This window comes from Athene noctua, chromosome 6, assembly GCF_965140245.1.
Source record: "Athene noctua chromosome 6, bAthNoc1.hap1.1, whole genome shotgun sequence".
Lineage (NCBI taxonomy): Eukaryota > Metazoa > Chordata > Aves > Strigiformes > Strigidae > Athene > Athene noctua.
The window spans coordinates 9,113,047-9,129,386 of record NC_134042.1 but is presented as its reverse complement, the minus strand read 5'-3'; the positions used below and the strand labels follow the sequence as shown (position 1 = coordinate 9,129,386).

At 49.1% G+C, this 16,340-nt stretch overlaps 1 protein-coding gene across 1 annotated transcript; it reads left to right on the top strand.

Annotated features, from left to right (window-relative positions):
- The first annotated feature begins 1,913 nt into the window (after positions 1-1,913).
- On the top strand, positions 1,914-16,191 carry LOC141962002 (transmembrane protein 178B-like). The gene is made up of 4 exons (XM_074909437.1): positions 1,914-2,384; positions 11,135-11,248; positions 12,639-12,776; positions 14,530-16,191. The coding sequence occupies exons 1-4, from the start codon at positions 2,006-2,008 to the stop codon at positions 14,772-14,774; spliced, it is 876 nt and encodes a 291-aa protein (XP_074765538.1). The 5' UTR covers positions 1,914-2,005; the 3' UTR covers positions 14,775-16,191.
- The last annotated feature ends 149 nt before the right edge of the window (positions 16,192-16,340 follow it).

Genomic DNA, 16,340 nt, shown 5'->3' with positions numbered 1-16,340 from the left:
AGACTCAAGGCCTATCTGGTGTCAGTTAACATTAAGCTGGCTACTTGTCTTGTGGGACAAAGGTGCACATCAAACGTGTGTAGGAATTGCCCAGAAAGGTCTAAATGAATTTTCTCTACCCTTCAAAAACACGGGTGCAGAGCATGTCTTACCCTACTCTTAATTTGAAAGATTTTCAGCCTATAAATACTGAATGGTAGTACATGGTTCTCTGTTCTCACCGTAAAGTGTTCTTTAAGAAGAAGGAAAACCATAACCCAAGAGCTGGAAGAAGATGAAGGTGGGTAGGTGATTTGCATGGTTTCACAGTCTGGGGACTTTGCCAGCAATCCACATTTTGGAGTCTCTGTCCCTGGCTTTGCCATGCTGCATTCTGGCTGTGCTGGTACCCCTGCCTGTGGGGCTGTGCTGTGAGCCTCCCTTCCCCCCTCCCTTTTTTCTTTTCAGAAATAAACAAAAATAACATGGATTAATCAGCTGCCTGGTTCACAGGTTCCACAAAGAGCTCTGACAGTTGCAGTAGTGTAGAGGAGAGAACAATTGGAAGGAGTGTTTTACGTGGGAACTTTGTAAGGTGGTGGTCTTGCCAAAGCCCCTGTCTTCCAAAGCTATAGCCTGAGGAACTGACGTAGAGAGTAGGGTGGCATAATAGGATTGCAGATTTAAGAAATATGAATATTCGGATCCTTCCAGGAAAGAGCTGTTATAATTGAAGGATTTTTCCATGTTACCTGGAGCAGTGATTGTATTTGAAAATTATTTTTCATTCTTGATGTGGAAAACTTGATTTAGTTGGTATGTGTAAAAAAAAAAAAAAAAAAAAATTCTTTTGACAGCAGCCCTTTCAGTTTGTCTGCCTTGAAGGCACTAATGTGCAGCTGCATGGATGGTAATCCAGTCTGTCCAGTGCAAACTGCTGAAGAGGATCATGCTGAAATGTGGTTAAAACAAGCTTTGTCTGTGGCTGCTGCGGGTTTGGACCAGGCACAGCGCTCTGGGGAGAGAAGTAGTGCTCTGTCGTCCGCAGGGTCGCTGGGAGAAGTGCTGGGGAGGGCATTTAGGTTGTGCTCGGTGTGGCCAGGAGAGCAAGAAGTGACAAGGGGGTGGGGGAAAGGATCTGACTCACCTACAGTTGAACAGTTGCTCCTGGGAAACAAAGTACTTTTAACAAGATGAAGGATTTTAAAAGTGGACGTTGAGTTTGTAATTTAGGCTTACCGTAGCACTAGATCATTTTCTCTGGAGGCCACACTCGAAAAGGCGATGCCCTAACCACTGGCTTTGGGGGCTGATAGTGCTGCAGCTGGAGGAACAAACAGGATCAAAAGGGATTTTGTGCCCTTGGAAATGTCGCATTTAACTAATGGCTCGGATTTAGCCGTTGCATAAAACAGATTGCCGTTTTTCAGCTCTTCAGGCCGTATTTTCCATTAGCTGATAATGAAGGCTTGAGTACTCAAAATGCCAACAAATGCCGCTGCTGCTAGAACGGGCTTCTCATGACATCCACCTTCTAAACCCTGCCTGATCCGCGGGCCCCTCGGGGGCGGCAGGACTGGGCTCTGCCGTTCCGCCCCCCGGGCGGGCCGGCCCCGGCAGTCACCTCTGGCCTCGGAAGGGCGAGTACGAGCCGAGAGGAGGCTGCGGAATCGCGGGTCCCCCTCGCCCCTTTCCCCCCGGTCATCCCCCGGCAGCGGCCGCCGCCGGGCCGGTGGCAGCCGGTAGCGCGGGCCGAGGGGCCTCGTACCGCCGAGCGGGAGCCGGGCGCTGTGGCGGGGTTTGGGGGTGGGTTGGGGGTGCGGCGGGCGGCCCCGGGACCCCCTTGAGGCCGGGCCCGGAGCGCCCCGCGGGCTGCACGGGTGCAGGGCCGAGCTCGGGCCGCGGGCCGGTGTCGGGGAGCGGGGGGCGCTGGCCCCGTTTCCCTTCCGGGGGCGGCGCGGCGGGCGGAGGCCCCCAGCCGGGCTGCAGGGGAAGCGCCCGCCCCTGCCGCCCCCGGCGCGGTAAGATGGCGGCCGCGGCTCAGGCGCTGAGCGGCTCCGGGCTGCTCCTGGCCGCCGCCGCCCTCGCCCTCCTGGCCGTGGCCATCGGCACCGACTCCTGGTACGAGACGGACGCGCGGCGGCACCGTGAGCGCTGCCGCGGCTTCGGCCACAAGCGCAGCGACCCGCCGGGCTCCATGTCGGCGCCCAGCTCGCACCTGCCGCTCCGCGCCCGGCCCCCGCGGGCGCTGCTGCCCGGCCGGCCCCCGGCCCCGGCCCCGGCCGCCGCCGCCGCCGCTCTGGACTCGCATTGCGGCCGCCGCTTCAACTCCACCGTCTCGGGGCTCTGGAGGCGCTGCCACCGCGCGGGCTACGAGCCGGACAGCGAGGAGCTCATCCGGAAAGGTGCGGCGGTGGCGGGCGGTGGCGGGCGGTGGCGGGCGGTGGCGGGGCCGCCCCGGGCCGGCGGGAGGGCGGCGGGGCTCCGCCGCTGTCCGTGGTGCTGAGCGCGGCGGCCGGCGCGGCGCGGCCGGGGCCCCGCGGCTGCGGGCGGGGCGGCGGCTGCCGCCGCGGCGGCGTGACCGAGCCGCGGGAGGGCGCGGGTGCAGCCTCGCACGGCCCCCGGCGCTCCCGGTGTCCCTGGTCGTGCGGGAAGCGGCGAGCCTGGCCCTGACCCGAGCCCGGGGTCTTGTGCACCTCCCCGGCTGCTTCCAGTGCTGCAGTGCTGGGTGGGACCGCGTCCCCGGGGAGCCCCGCCGGCGGCCCGGTGCGGGGCCTGCCGCCCGAGAGGGGTCTCGGTGGGCACGGCCCTACCCCTGACACCTGCTTGCGACCGAGCGCTGAGACACGGACGGTATCGTTCATAGCTCCGCCGTGTTTGCAGCCAGGGGAAAGGGACCTGTTGTTGCCGTTCCAGCACGGGGGAGTTCTGGTTGCGGCAGTGGATTGATTGCCAGGCCTTCATGGTGGCAGATGTCGCTCAGGGCTCCAGGGGTGACAGGAGGGAAAGCGGTGGATCTTCTGCTATTATAGCACGTGGTGCAAAGCCAGGCAGTTCACAAAGTATGAATAAAATTCCTGGACTGGATGGTACAACTAATTCAGCGCCCTGACCTTTTAAGTCAAAATGAGTGACATATAAAACAAGCTTAGGAGAAGAAGCACCATGTATGGTTAATGATAAATAATATTGTTCCAGCAGGTATGTATTAGCACAGGGAGAGTAGGAGTTGGGAGAAGTGCGTCCATTGAGGCACAAAATGGAAATGCTATCTTAGGAAAGTGGGAGCAGTTCTTCAGTGTGGCTTCCAACTGTGACGCCAGTCCTGCACAGCAGAGGATGGATAGACTGGCACTGTGAAGCTCAGCTCGTCTTTGTCCGTTCTTTCCAATGCACAGCTGCAACTTACTTTTAGAAACTCCAGTGCTGTGTGTTTAGCTTCTTTCTATTTAATCTCCTGGGACCCATTTTATGCGTTTTCATTTTTATTTCCATGTTGATCTCATTTCACTAAAAGGCAGCTCATTAATTTCTTTCTATTAATTGTGCCTGTCATGTAAAATATTTATCTATTTTTTGCTTCTCATCAAGCCAAAGGCTTTCAGCTCCCACTGAGATTAGCAAAGGTTGGGGGAAGGGATGGGAAGAATACTAGTTTTGTCCTCAGTATTTCTGTTTCTGAGGTATTTTCCCAACACTACAACAGTAAGAGAGGCTGGAGTCTGCATTCTGCATGCATGAGGGTATTACAGGGTGTTGAATGATCTTCCTCAGGGTCTGATGTGCAAAACTGGAGGGACATCAGACCCAAAAGGTTTTCCTTCTACTTTCTTTTTTTCTTCAGCTGTTCTAATAAAAGACCTTGCCTTTCACTACAAGCCTCACCTCCCTGATATTCTTTGCCTATTAGGTCTGCAGTTGCTCCTGTAAAGATTTATGCTTTATCTGATAGAGGGAAATTATTAATAATAGTTCTTGTGGAGTCAGATCTTTAAATAGACATGCCTCTCTTTTCATCCCTTCCCCTGACCTGCTTTGCTAGCAGCCTTTCCTTGTTCCTGCTGTGTCTATCTTTTCTCTGACAACTGTGATTAAGCGGCCTTTTCCGGACGATGGTCAGGTGTGACTGTGGCTGAGCTGTTCTCTAAAGCACGATATTAGATCTGGGGCTTCAAAAAAGAAGAAACAGGCATTTTTTTCCTAGTATGTGCTGAATATCACTACTGTGCACCTCTGAAAGTCCTCTATTTTCTCCTCAACTTGCAGCAAGTCTTCAGCTAGCTTTTTGGTGATGTGTGATGCCTTCTTATACCCCTAAAAGGCCTTAATCTAGGGATTTTTATAGGCTTTTAGTGGCAGAGAAGTAAGGGGTTTTTTTGGTTGTTTTTTTTTTTTTTTGTGACAGTCCTCTGGTAATTTTGGTTTGGGTTTATACTCTCCATTTTTCTAGTACCTCTGGAATAAAGTTTCTTTCCTTTCTGGATCTTTATTGAAGTATGAGTAAGTGACTAAGTCCATAAGTACCCGTATCCATGCAGGTAATTCCATGGATTTCTAGTCCTGTATTTATCTACTGCTATTAATACAAAGCAGTGCTGTTGAAACTTTCATACTTGAGCATTTTAGCTGATGATGCATATACATGCATACATTTCTATATCCAAAATATATATATTTAAAAAAATGGAAAATATATTCACTTCATATATTTAAAAGGAAAAAGCAGAAGACAAAAAATATAATGCAAAACTGAGAGGTGGGAAATGTTTAAATGTGAAAGAGGAATGATATGTGGGATTTTTCTTAAAATGCAAAATCACTGTTTTGAAACTGTGGCAAAATAGATAGTTTCATCTTCAAAATACAATTAAGAAGGCAAAAGAAGAAATAATGAACAAACCAAATGGGGAAAATGGAGATTAGCAATCACTAAAAGATAGCAGCCAAAGAACTGAAACACTTTGGTAGGGAAACTAAGAGGATGTGTCTGTGTGTAGGGAGGGATGACGTGAGTGTAAGAACTTGAGCGCTATACATCATCTTGTAGAGCCTGGGCTATGCAGATTACACGCTGGATAACTGCAACAGAAACCTTTTGCATGGAGAATTCTTAAGTAGTGAGGTCCTGCAGGGATTTATTATATGCTCTTTAGTGGTCTTCTCTTAATATGAAAAAACTGTTACTTACTAAGTGGTGACAGTAGAAAATGGTGAGGAAAGATCCATTCTAATGGGCTGCTTTGGATAACTTCGTGGGTTCATTTGAACAACATGCATTTTAACACCAGTAAATTGAAGGAATTAAAAACCAGAAGGTTCAGTACTGTTCGTAAACTGGGGATTTTATTGCTTTTCAAGCTTGCTCTGAAAAAAGCTCTGGGGTGGGACTGGCGCATCTCACCCATACTGGTGCTGCAATCACAGAATCACAGAGTGGTTTGGGTTAAAAGGGACCTTAAACACCATCTAGTTCCACCCCCCTGCCATGGGCAGGGACACCTTCCACTAGCCCAAGTTGCTCACAGCCCCGTCCAACCTGGCCTTGAACCCTTCCAGGGAGGGGGCAGCCACAGCTTCTCTGGGAAACCTCTGCCAGTTGCCACCCCCACAGTGAAGAACGTCTTCCTTAGATCTAATCGAAATCTGCCCTCTGTCAGTTTAAAACTGTTACCCCTTCTCCTATCCCTACACCCCCTGATCAAGAGTCCCTCCCCAGCTTTCCTGTAGCCCCTTTAAGTCCTGGGAGGCTGCTCTAAGGTCTCCCCAGAGCCTTCTCTTCTCCAGCTGAACCCCCCAAATCTCTCAGCCTGTCCTCACAGGGAGGTGCTCCAGCCCTCTGATCATCTTTGTGGCCTCCTCTGGCCCTGATCGAGCAGCTTCATGTCCTTCTGATGTTGGTTCCCCCAGAGCTGGACACAGCCCTGCAGGGGGTTCTCATGAGAGCAGAGTAGAGGGTGAGAATCCCCTCCCTTGACCTGCTGGTGACACTTCTCTTGATGCAGCCCAGCACACAGTTGGCTTTCTGGGCTGTGAGTGCACATTGCTGGCTCATAGTCAGTTTTCCATCCACTAAGTCCTTCTCTGCAGAGCTGCTCTCAATCCACTCCTCGCCCAGCCTGGATTTGTGCTTGAGATTGCTCTGACCCATGGGCAGGACCTTGGCCTTGTTGAACTCCATGAGGTTCACATGGTCCCACCTCTCCAGCCTGTCCAGGTCCCTCTGGATGGCACATCCCTTCCCTCCAGCGTGTTGACTGCACTACACAGCTTGGTGTTGTCAGCAAACTTGCTGAGGGTGCAATCGATCCCGCTGTCCATGTCACCAACAAAAATGCTAAACAGTGCTGGTCCCAACACCGACCCCTGAGGAACGCCACTCGTCACTGCTCTCCACTTGGACATCGAGCTGTTGACTGGAACTCTTTGAGTGTGACCATCCAGCCAATTCCTTATCCACTGAGTGGTCTATCCATCGAATCCATGTCCCTCTAATTCATAGACAAGGATGTCATGCGGGACAGCCTCAAATGCTTTGCACAAGTGCGAGTAGTCAGTATGTCAGAAATGACTTCCTAGTAGCATGTAGCTGAGAAACTGAGAACCACTAGCTGCTTAAGCAGAGAAACACAACAGTTTGTGGCAGTAATGAGTCCCTTGTGAGAAAACTGCTCAGTCCTGGTGTCTGTACTTCCTGTCCTTTCCAACTGATGATAAATTGGAAGAGTTACAGGAATGACTGTGTGGTCTGTAGAGCATCTCTTGTAGTGGGATCTTTAATAAACTCAATCTGTTTGGTCATGGCTGTTTGTAAGTATGATCTGTCAGTAAATATGATCTGTAAGAGCTTTAAAGGAAGATCAGTTTACCAGATCTAGTGACCTTTGGGTGATGTTGTGGACAGAATGATCCCATAGCTGTGATGGTCTCCACAATCTTGGGCAGAAATGGTGGGAACAGGCCAGGGAGCTTCAGTGACCACTTGGTCCTGGGGCATGAGGGGGAGGAGGGCCAGACTTCACACGGTAGCTCAGTGTTTACTGCCCATGGTTGCTTCCTGGCCTTGCTCATGGTGAGAAGGAGAGGGTCTCCCAGCTCTGTGAGAGCCAAACTGCTCTAGGATAGGACTGGACCAGGTGGCAGAACAGAAAATCTGAACCCCTCTGTTTCCTCCTCCTAAGAGTGGCACACAGGTGGTGTTGAGAAGAAAATCCACATGTTTCAAAGTCAGGGAGAGACAAAAACTAAACTGAAAGTCAGGGTGTGCTCAGCCCAGGATTACAAATTGAATGTGTCACAGCAGGCCTGGGTCTGGGTTTCTAGGTGTCTAGGCCCAGGGACAAGGGGCCTGTGCTCAGCCTGGGCATCTGGAGGTCCAGAAATTCTTTCTAGCCAGCACCCTCTGATTTTTTCCAGCTTTTGTGTTCAGTCAGAAGAAAAGACTTATCTGGGGACACTCACATATAGTGTCCCAAGGGTTGTGAGAGGGTATGGGAGGGGCACCTGTCTGCAGTTGCAATCCTGAGGGAAAAAAAAAAAAACATATTGAGGACAAGGTGTGAGAAACCATGTTGGCCGTGGGAGGGCACAGGCATGTAGCTTGGCCATGAAAATGTCAGTGTGACACTGCTGGATGTAGTTCATTTGTCTTGTGTTTATTTTTTAATCAAGAAAATTGCACATGCAGTGCAACTTGCATAGTGTTCTTTTAATGCTCCTTAGAAATGCTAGGATCAGACTGTGTAACCATTTTCTTGTACACGTGCCTTATGGTAAGCTAATAACATGAGCACCTGCCCCCTTCTGTCCTGCATTCTCAACTTACTTGTGCGCCAAAAAGGACAATGCTCACTTTGTTGTTGTTCACCACATGATTCCATTCTATTCAAGCCCTTGCCTGAAGGCGAAGTTTTAAATTTTGGCAAGCTCTCTTATGGTGCTCCTCTGAGTGTGTTATAAACAAAAGTGAAATCACTTTGCTAGCAGGTTTCTGAAATGGAGGGCATGATGCTGTCCCTGTTTTATAGACTGCGATTTAAGGTATGTAAGGGCTTAGAACAAAGGACTTACTGGAGTACCTTTGAAATACCTTTGACTTTGTGATAACTTCGAGACTGCAAACCTGATTTTGATTTTTTTTTTTTTTTCCTTGAGTACTTGGAGAACAAGGTGCTATGTGTATCCTGCTCTGGGGGCCACCAGCATAAGACAGACATGGACCTGCTCGAGCGGGTCCAGAGGAGGCCTCGAAGATGCTTGGGGGGCTGGAGCACCCCCCTGTGAGGACAGGCTGAGAGAGTTGGGGGGGTTCAGCTGGAGAAGGCTCTGGGGAGACCTTAGAGCGGCCTCCCAGTGCTTAAAGGGGGCTACAGGAAAGCTGGGGAGGGACTCCTGATCAGGGGGTGTAGGGACAGGATGAGGGGTAACAATTTTAAACTGACAGAGGGCAGATTTAGGTTAGATCTAAGGAAGAAATTCTTCACTGTGGAAGTAGTGAGACACTGGCAGAGGTTTCCCAGAGAAGCTGTGGCTGCCCCCTCCCTGGCAGGGTTCAAGGCCCGGTTGGACGGGGCTTTGGGCAAGTGGAAGGTGTCTCTGCCCATGGCAGGGGGGTGGGAACTAGATGATCTTTAGGTCCCTTCCAACCCAAACCGTTCCGTGATTCTGTATCACTCTAAATGCAGCCCCAAGGGGTACCTGGCTGTCTTTGTGTGCATTGGTGTCTCTGCAAATTAGAGATTCACTCAGAAAATGGGAAGCATGAACTAGTGACTGCAGATGCCAAATCTGGCTACTGAGGATTGCCTGGGTGCATGTTACAATTTTCTGGGAGAAAGTGGGTAGGTATTCAGCCAAGATATTGCCCTCACTGCTTCCTGATCCCCCTGACTCTCTTGCCTACCAGTTTCAGCTTTCCCAGTAGACCTACAGAGAGAGGCCTCCCTTGCTTTGCCTGTGGTGGCTCACACTGGAGCAGGTCCAGTGCTCTCAGAGGAAAGGGAAACTTACTGGAAAAATGGCTTGTGATGGTGTAATCAAAGGCAGTCACCAAGCCCGTGGATTAGGTGTCAGCACTGAGCATAAACCCTAAAATTTGCTAACTCCTGAGCTCTTTGTTTTGCAGACTTGTGGTTTTAATATATTTTTATGTGCTACCTACATAAAATTAGCCCTTTGAATTCTGGGGAAGAAAGGATTAGGAGTAAAGTTTTTAAACCAGAGGCAGAATAAATTGATATTTGAAAACTTCTAAATAACCAGATTTATATAAGAAGGTGGAGAGGTTTTACTTTCAGTCTACATGTAAACTCTTGTAATAATACAGAGCAAAGATTTTCTCAGTGACATTTTAGCTGAGGAGTCGGTAGCTTTGATCATAAGGGATGTACATCTCTAGTCTTTGATTTTTCTTTAATGAGCTATAAAAGTAGTAATCCTTGCTCTTATATAAAATACTGCTTCATAGATAGCACATTTGTAATTAGAATATCCAAGTGCATAGATCTTACATTTAATGAATCCAGTGCACTGTAATCTAGAATCAGATGTCATTACTTTGTACCACAGACATACTTCTCAACAACACATGTAAATCATGTCAATATTGAAATTGCATTCAGTCAACAGCTACAGGTAAAATTTAATTAGATACTGTGATGTGCTGTATATGGGCCTGAGTTCTTAATTCAGCTGTTCGCAGAGCTTTTGCAAATGAACTGACATCCTCTGTTACTGGGTTGTCACGCTGATCTGTTTGTTCAGGTGGCGTTCCAGGCTTTTTTCTGATATAACGGCGAAGAGGGAGCACTGCTCACAGGGTGAGGGCGAGTGGCTGAAGGTGAAGGGCAGCAGCTCGGTGTGTCGGTGTATCGCTGTCGGGGGAGGCGGCAGGGAGCCGAGGATGGCGGCCCACTTCAATGCTTCTCTGCTCAGAGGCTTTGGGAAGTCTAGCTTTGAGTTTTCCCCTTTTGGGGGCTCCTCTTTACATGTCTGCTTGTTCCATCTGTAATAAATGTCACTGGTTTGTTAATGGGGGGAAATTCAGATCACCTTTCCTTCCCTGGCCCTATGGCTGGAATTAGAGGGCATCTTGTGAATCTTGTGAAGTGGGAGCTTCCTCTCCGCGGGTCCTTGCGGGACCCAGGGCAGTGCAGTCCCAGTGAACGTTATTGGAGAGCAGAACCATACTTCCCACTGCGGTGGGAGCAGCACAAAACCCGTTTCTTCTCCCGGGTTTTCTAGTGTCTTTTGCAAAGCTAATCACTGAGTCTGCAGCTCCCTGCTAGTTATTGTTCACCAGCTTAATTAGCTCACTGGCCAACTAATTGTTTCAGAAAGGTTCTTCTGCCCCATAATTCAAATAGCAGTTATGACCCTGTAGCCATTGTTTAAGGGGAACTTTTCATACTATTTAGCTCTTTTACCTTTCTGGCTGTTCTCCTCCACCCCACCATCCGTGTTTATTCTCTGTCCTGGCCCTTGCTTTATTTATAACAGTGTGGGCAAGGCACCTTCCTCTCCCTCCACCCCCTAGTAGCTTCTCTGTTATTGGTTGTTTTCTAAAGTAAAAATCCCTTTCAAGGAGAGCGTGCATGTAGGTTCACATTTGCACCTGGGGTACACTTTTCTCTAAGCTGTAATGGAAACAAGCCTACCTGGGTACTTTTGTTCGTCAAACGCAAAGAGCCAATGACTACTGGAGTGAATTCAAACTTTTCTCCCATGCAGTTCGCTTCCAGCATTCCTTCAAAATTTTCAAAGTGATTCAACTCTATCTTCTTCGAGACAAAGCAGTCAGTCCTGTTGGTACTTGGCCACGTTCTTGTTTCCTTGCCATCCCAAAGAGATCCTACCAGTTCCTCTAGGAACCTTCTGGCGTGGTTTTTGGTGACTGTTACTGTTTTGCCTTCAGCTGTTCCTTGCTGGAGCCTGCCTGGCCCAGCACCTTGCTCCCTCTTCGAGAGTGTTTCTTTGTAGCAAGGCTCCCTCCCTTCCTGATCCCCAAAGCCTTTGAAGTAAACAGCTCTTTTTCGGTTACATTTGCTCTGTTACTGAACTAAGGCTTCCCCTGTGTGAGCTCTGCTGGGCCAGTCAACTCAGCAGCAAGTGGAAGGCACAGGGGTTTCATGCTGTTTCACACTGATGTCTCTTTTTACAGGAGTTATTCAGCGCTGCACAGCTGTGAAGTACCACTACACCTCCAGCTCTCTGCCTCGCAACTTGCCCATCAACATCACAAACACCATACGGCAGGATGAGTGGCACGCACTCCGTAAGTAACCCAAAGCAGCGTGCGAGATGGACCGGATTCCTGAGTGCCTTACTGCAGTGCCAGGCGAGGGCTCCCAGTCAGCCAGCCCTCACTGGGCTCTGAGCATAAGTTTGTTAGTGAGGAAGGGCAAGCAGCTGACAGTATAATTGGAAGGGGACGTGTGATTTGGAGGGACATAAGCGGTGAATTCAGGAATACAGGCATGTGTGTAGTGTGTTTCAAGGTGTAATCATATTCTGGCTCTGGGGACAGACAATTTCTAGCTGGCTTAGAGCAAAAGTGTTGCATCACTGTGTAGTCTGTATAGATCTTGTTGCGTTTTTCTGTGTGCACACCAGAGACCTGGTACAGCCCCCTGGCAACCAGGTCTTTTAGGGAACATCTCAGTTTGCCTTTGCAACCTCCTGCCACCAGCTCCTGTCCCACAAGCGTGCCTCATGCCCAAGTCCTTCCCACACAGATGACTGACCTGTAGCCTGTCACTGAGAATGATTTCATCGGGTTTTTCTACTCCCCCTTCTCTCTGTGTTTGTTTTCTGGTTCTGTTGCCTCACATAATTCTGCCTAGCCTCTGTCATGTGAGGCTCAGTGCTGAGGAAATCCAGCTAGGGTCTGAACTAGGAGGAGACAAGAACAGCACTTGTATTATGGATGACAAAGTGCTGTTCATATCACTGGTGCCCAAGGTTTTTTTTTAGAGCTTGTTACTGGAGTTGTTTCCATCATACTGTATTGATCTGCTGTCTGCTTCTGTCCTCCCACTATTCCTCTTTTCAGTTCACACTATCTGCCTTCCATGCGCTAGTCCTTTATTTCTTTTCAGCATCCCCTCTCACTTCTTTTATTTCTATTCTCAGCAGACACTTACGCAGCAAACTCCATCCCAAAGAAACACATCACACACACACAAAATAACCCTTGCATTACTAACATTTACAAATTGGGTTGATGGGATGACAGTGCTGAAGGATCTGGTGGAGTTGAGAACAGTCAGTGTGAGGTTAATGGTTGGACTGGATGATCTTCAAGATCTTTTCCAACCTGGATGATTCTCTGATTCTTTGAAATCATTGCCGCATTCATAATGCACCCCTTTTGTCCTATGTTGAGGAGTGTTTGGCCAGTATTCCTCTTGATCAGGACAGAAATGCTCTCTAGTTGTACCGTGCCCCGCAGAAGGGAGGCGAGTTAGCTGGATTCCCTTAGTTTCAGTGCGATGGACAAACTCTCTACCTCAAAGAAGCTACAGGAGGAGTTGTCCATGGGTGAAATGCAAACTTTAGAACAAGCAAATCTAAACCTGTCTGGACTCTCCCCTGGCTGTCCTGTCTGGGTGCTGCCATCTTCATGTCTGTCTTCTTTCTTGCTTTTCTCCTTTCTCTTTCCTCAGATCTGCGGAGGATGACAGCTGGCTTCATTGGCATGGCAGTCTCCATCATCCTGTTTGGGTGGATCATTGGTGTGCTGGGCTGCTGCAAACAGCAGGAGCTCATGCAGTACGTGGCTGGGCTGCTCTTCCTAATGGGAGGTGAGAGCCTTTCACTTCTACTCCTGAAGTCACCAGCCAGTATCTCTGGCTGGGGAGGTGTTCTTAAAAGTCAGGTCAGCCCACAGCAAACACACAAAGCAGTTCTTTAGTGCAGCAAACCACCAGCGCAGCGTTCCAACTCCTCCCGGCACTGGGCAGGACCTGTGCTTGCGTGGGTATTTGCATGTGTCTCAGTAGACCCCACTGTATGTACACGAGCCTTCTGCTCTGGAGAGCTGCTGTGTAGCCACGGGGACCATATGCCCAGTGAGCACAGGCCTCTGGCCTGCTCCGAGTGTGTGGAGCCTGTGGCTCCTGTCAGATGGCTTGGCTGTTTTCCCTAGGGAATCTTAATAAGCAAACAAAAAAATCAATATGTACAGCACCTTTCTGCTGCTCTTCAGGTAACAATGCAGTCCAAACCCAACCAAGCCTGGAGAACACAGGCCCGGTGATGAAGACGTGACCTCAGTGCTTGCCCAGGGTGTTACATCTGTTCCTCCTGGCTGGGAGCAGACTTTCTGCATGGGCAAAGGTTTTTCTGAACTTCGATTGTTCAGCTCAAGAATGGGCAGTGTTTTGTCTTTATTTGAAAAGGGCATAGTAGCAGGAAGTGCACCAGAATGGTGAGCTACTGAGGTGCTCCAAGGATGGGGACTCTTAAATTGCAAGCAGAAAATAGGCAACTTTCAAGAATGAGAAGCAAGACTCTACTTAAAAGCCAGAGCTACTACCCTAGAGGTCCAATGTCAGCATCTATAATGGCTGCAAGCAAGGAACTTGGTGATTTAACAGCATCTATATCAATTAAACAAGTAGGTGCCACACTGGTTTCGTGCCACCTTTTTTTGGAGGGGGGGGTGTGTGTGTATGGGAAGAATTTTCCCTTGCCATCAGCGAGCCTTCCCAAGGCATGTTCCTGGGCAGCTGCATAGAAAAGAACCTGCTGCCATGGCGTGATGCTATAGAGGCTGGGAGTTAGGCTTGTGCTGTCCTTGATCACCCCAGATGCTGCTTAACTGAAGTTTCCTGTGGGAACATTTTCATTTCTTTAGCACACGGCAGTGAGAGAGTGAAGTATTAGAAAAGTGGAACAGGTAGGCTGGGTGCCCTTCGAGTGCTCCTGCACGTACTGCAATGGGCATGCCCTCAGCAGCAAGAGCTTTCATTCGTTAGTATTTTAGACACAGATTCAGAGCTGGAGAGGAATGATTGCCTCGACCTTGAGTCTAGCGTACTAGTATCTAGGAGGCATACTAGAGTGCCTTGTGTTATAAGTTCGAGTTTTTTGCTCCTCTCTATAGGTGCACAGTGAATATGTAGCAGATGACAAACCCTGGGCCCTTTCCCCAGGCCTAGGCAGGAGGCTGGATGTTCCCAGTAGCAACCAAGTGGCGCTGTGCTTCACAGCCCTGGGCTTCAGCTGTTCACTGGCCAAGTGCTGTCTGGAACCTGCTGGCATTAGTCCTAGGAAAGAAAAAAAGTCTCGAAGACTGAACCATACGTGACAATGTCAGATAGCAACAGAGGGAGCTAAGGCAAGATGGGTTATCTGTGACATGAGGTATTCCATAGCTCTATATATTTTGCCCTTTTTTTCCCCACCTTGTAAGAAGAGACTGGTAGAACTACAGAAAAAAAACACCCCCACCCTATTTCTTGATTTTGAAAATTCCTGCCTTTGAGGGAAAAGTCCAGAGCATAATTAGGCTGTGTGAGGGCAGTGCAGAACCCTCTTGCTTTTCTCCTGCAGGTACATGCTGTATCATCTCACTCTGCACATGCGTCGCTGGGATCAATTTTGAGTTGTCTCGCTACCCTCGCTACGTCTATGGGCTGCCAGAGGACATCAGTCATGGCTATGGCTGGTCCATGTTCTGTGCCTGGGGTGGCCTGGGCCTCACCCTCCTGGCTGGCTTCCTCTGCACCTTGGCCCCCTCCCTCAACACGTCCCGGGCGTCTGTACAAAAACCCAGACAAGAAAATGGGGCTGTGTGACCTCAGAGGGAGAGAGGAGAGACTCTGGGAAGCGCAGCCTGGGCAGAGCTGGGGGTTAACACCAGGAAGAGGTGGCATGTCAGCGCGGGGAGAGCAGTGCCAGAGCTGTGGGAATACCAGCCCCGGGGATGCTGCTCCAGCCTCCAGCCGCGGACACAGACATTGCAAGTAACTCCAGGTTTGAATTATTGGTGATTTGCTCATTGATGGTTTAAGGGGGACAGTTCTTTTGATTTGTTTTTCTTCTGTTTACAAAGGGATTAAGTCCAAGGCTGTGTCTTTTTTTGTGCTGTTTTTTGAACTGTACCTCCATGGTCCTGTTATTGTCCAGTTGTAAGGGATGTTTACGCACCAACTCTATTGCTGCAGGTCTGTGTAATTCAGACCCAAATTAGGACAAGGAGCTACGTGAAGTTGGCTTGAACACTTTTGCAACAGGCATTGTCTAGCGTTGGCTCAGGCCATCATTTCCCTAAAGAACCTTGATCTAAGCCGAGGTTTAGGCCAAAGAATTAGCCCGTTCTTAGTATTAATTCATTTAAATCAGAAATCTGTGCTACTCCATGCTGTGGTATCAGCTATTTACTCACTACTAAAGCTGTTTCCAAAAGGAGCTGGCTGTAACTGAGCAGCAAGACTCTAAAAAAAACCTCTTGCTGGCTTTAGGAAAGGAGGGGAAAGTTTTCCTCAGCTTCTTACACAGGTAAGGCTACTCATCTGGCTAACAGAGCCTTGTTTTAATGGAGAGATGTATGCAACATGCAGCTTCTAACTATTCCACTAGAGGCCAGGGTGTATTTCGGAAAGCATGTCATTTGAGCTGCTGGGATCAACCTTCACCCCTCAACTAACTTGTGGGTGCAACTCCTGTTCTGTGAAAGGAGATGAGTAATTCTCCCTGAGCTCAAAGAGCAGTACTGCTAAAATAGCAGCAGACGTACAGCCCTCTCTAATATTAATGTCCAAAGGAACCGCAGTGTATTTTCCTCAGGAACGCGTGGCTTCTGCTCACTTCACCACTCACCCCCTCCTAATGTCAAACGCCCCCCGAGCACAGTGTGTCCAGAACACGCACGCTCCGCTGGAACAAGCTCCCGCTCCAAAACGAGCAGCAAGGGCCTTGGAACCAGTGCAAGTACTAAGGCTAACTCAGGAACATCAGCCAAAGTACTCTGGGGTGCATTTTTCTTTGTTCATCTATTCTTTCTTCCCTCACATCCCCGCCCCTCTCCCAAGCGTCCAAAAACTGCACAGGTAAAGATGAGATGGCCAGCATTTGGAGATGTTTACATTGTATTTAAAATACAATACAGTGGCATGTAAGATACTTAATGCTAAAGTCAGTGTATTTATGAAAAGTGTAATTTTTAAATGGAAGTTGTAATTCTCAACTGGCATTAAAAGTACTGAAAGACTTGCTCAGTGGATGAAACCTTGAATTCTTTCTAATTACCAGACTGATTCACCAAGAGCTCCCGCACATATCGGCAATGGTGTTAAAGCTTCCAAAGTTGAAATGAGACAGTTAAAACATCATTCATGTGTGAATTGTATTCACTTCTCCCT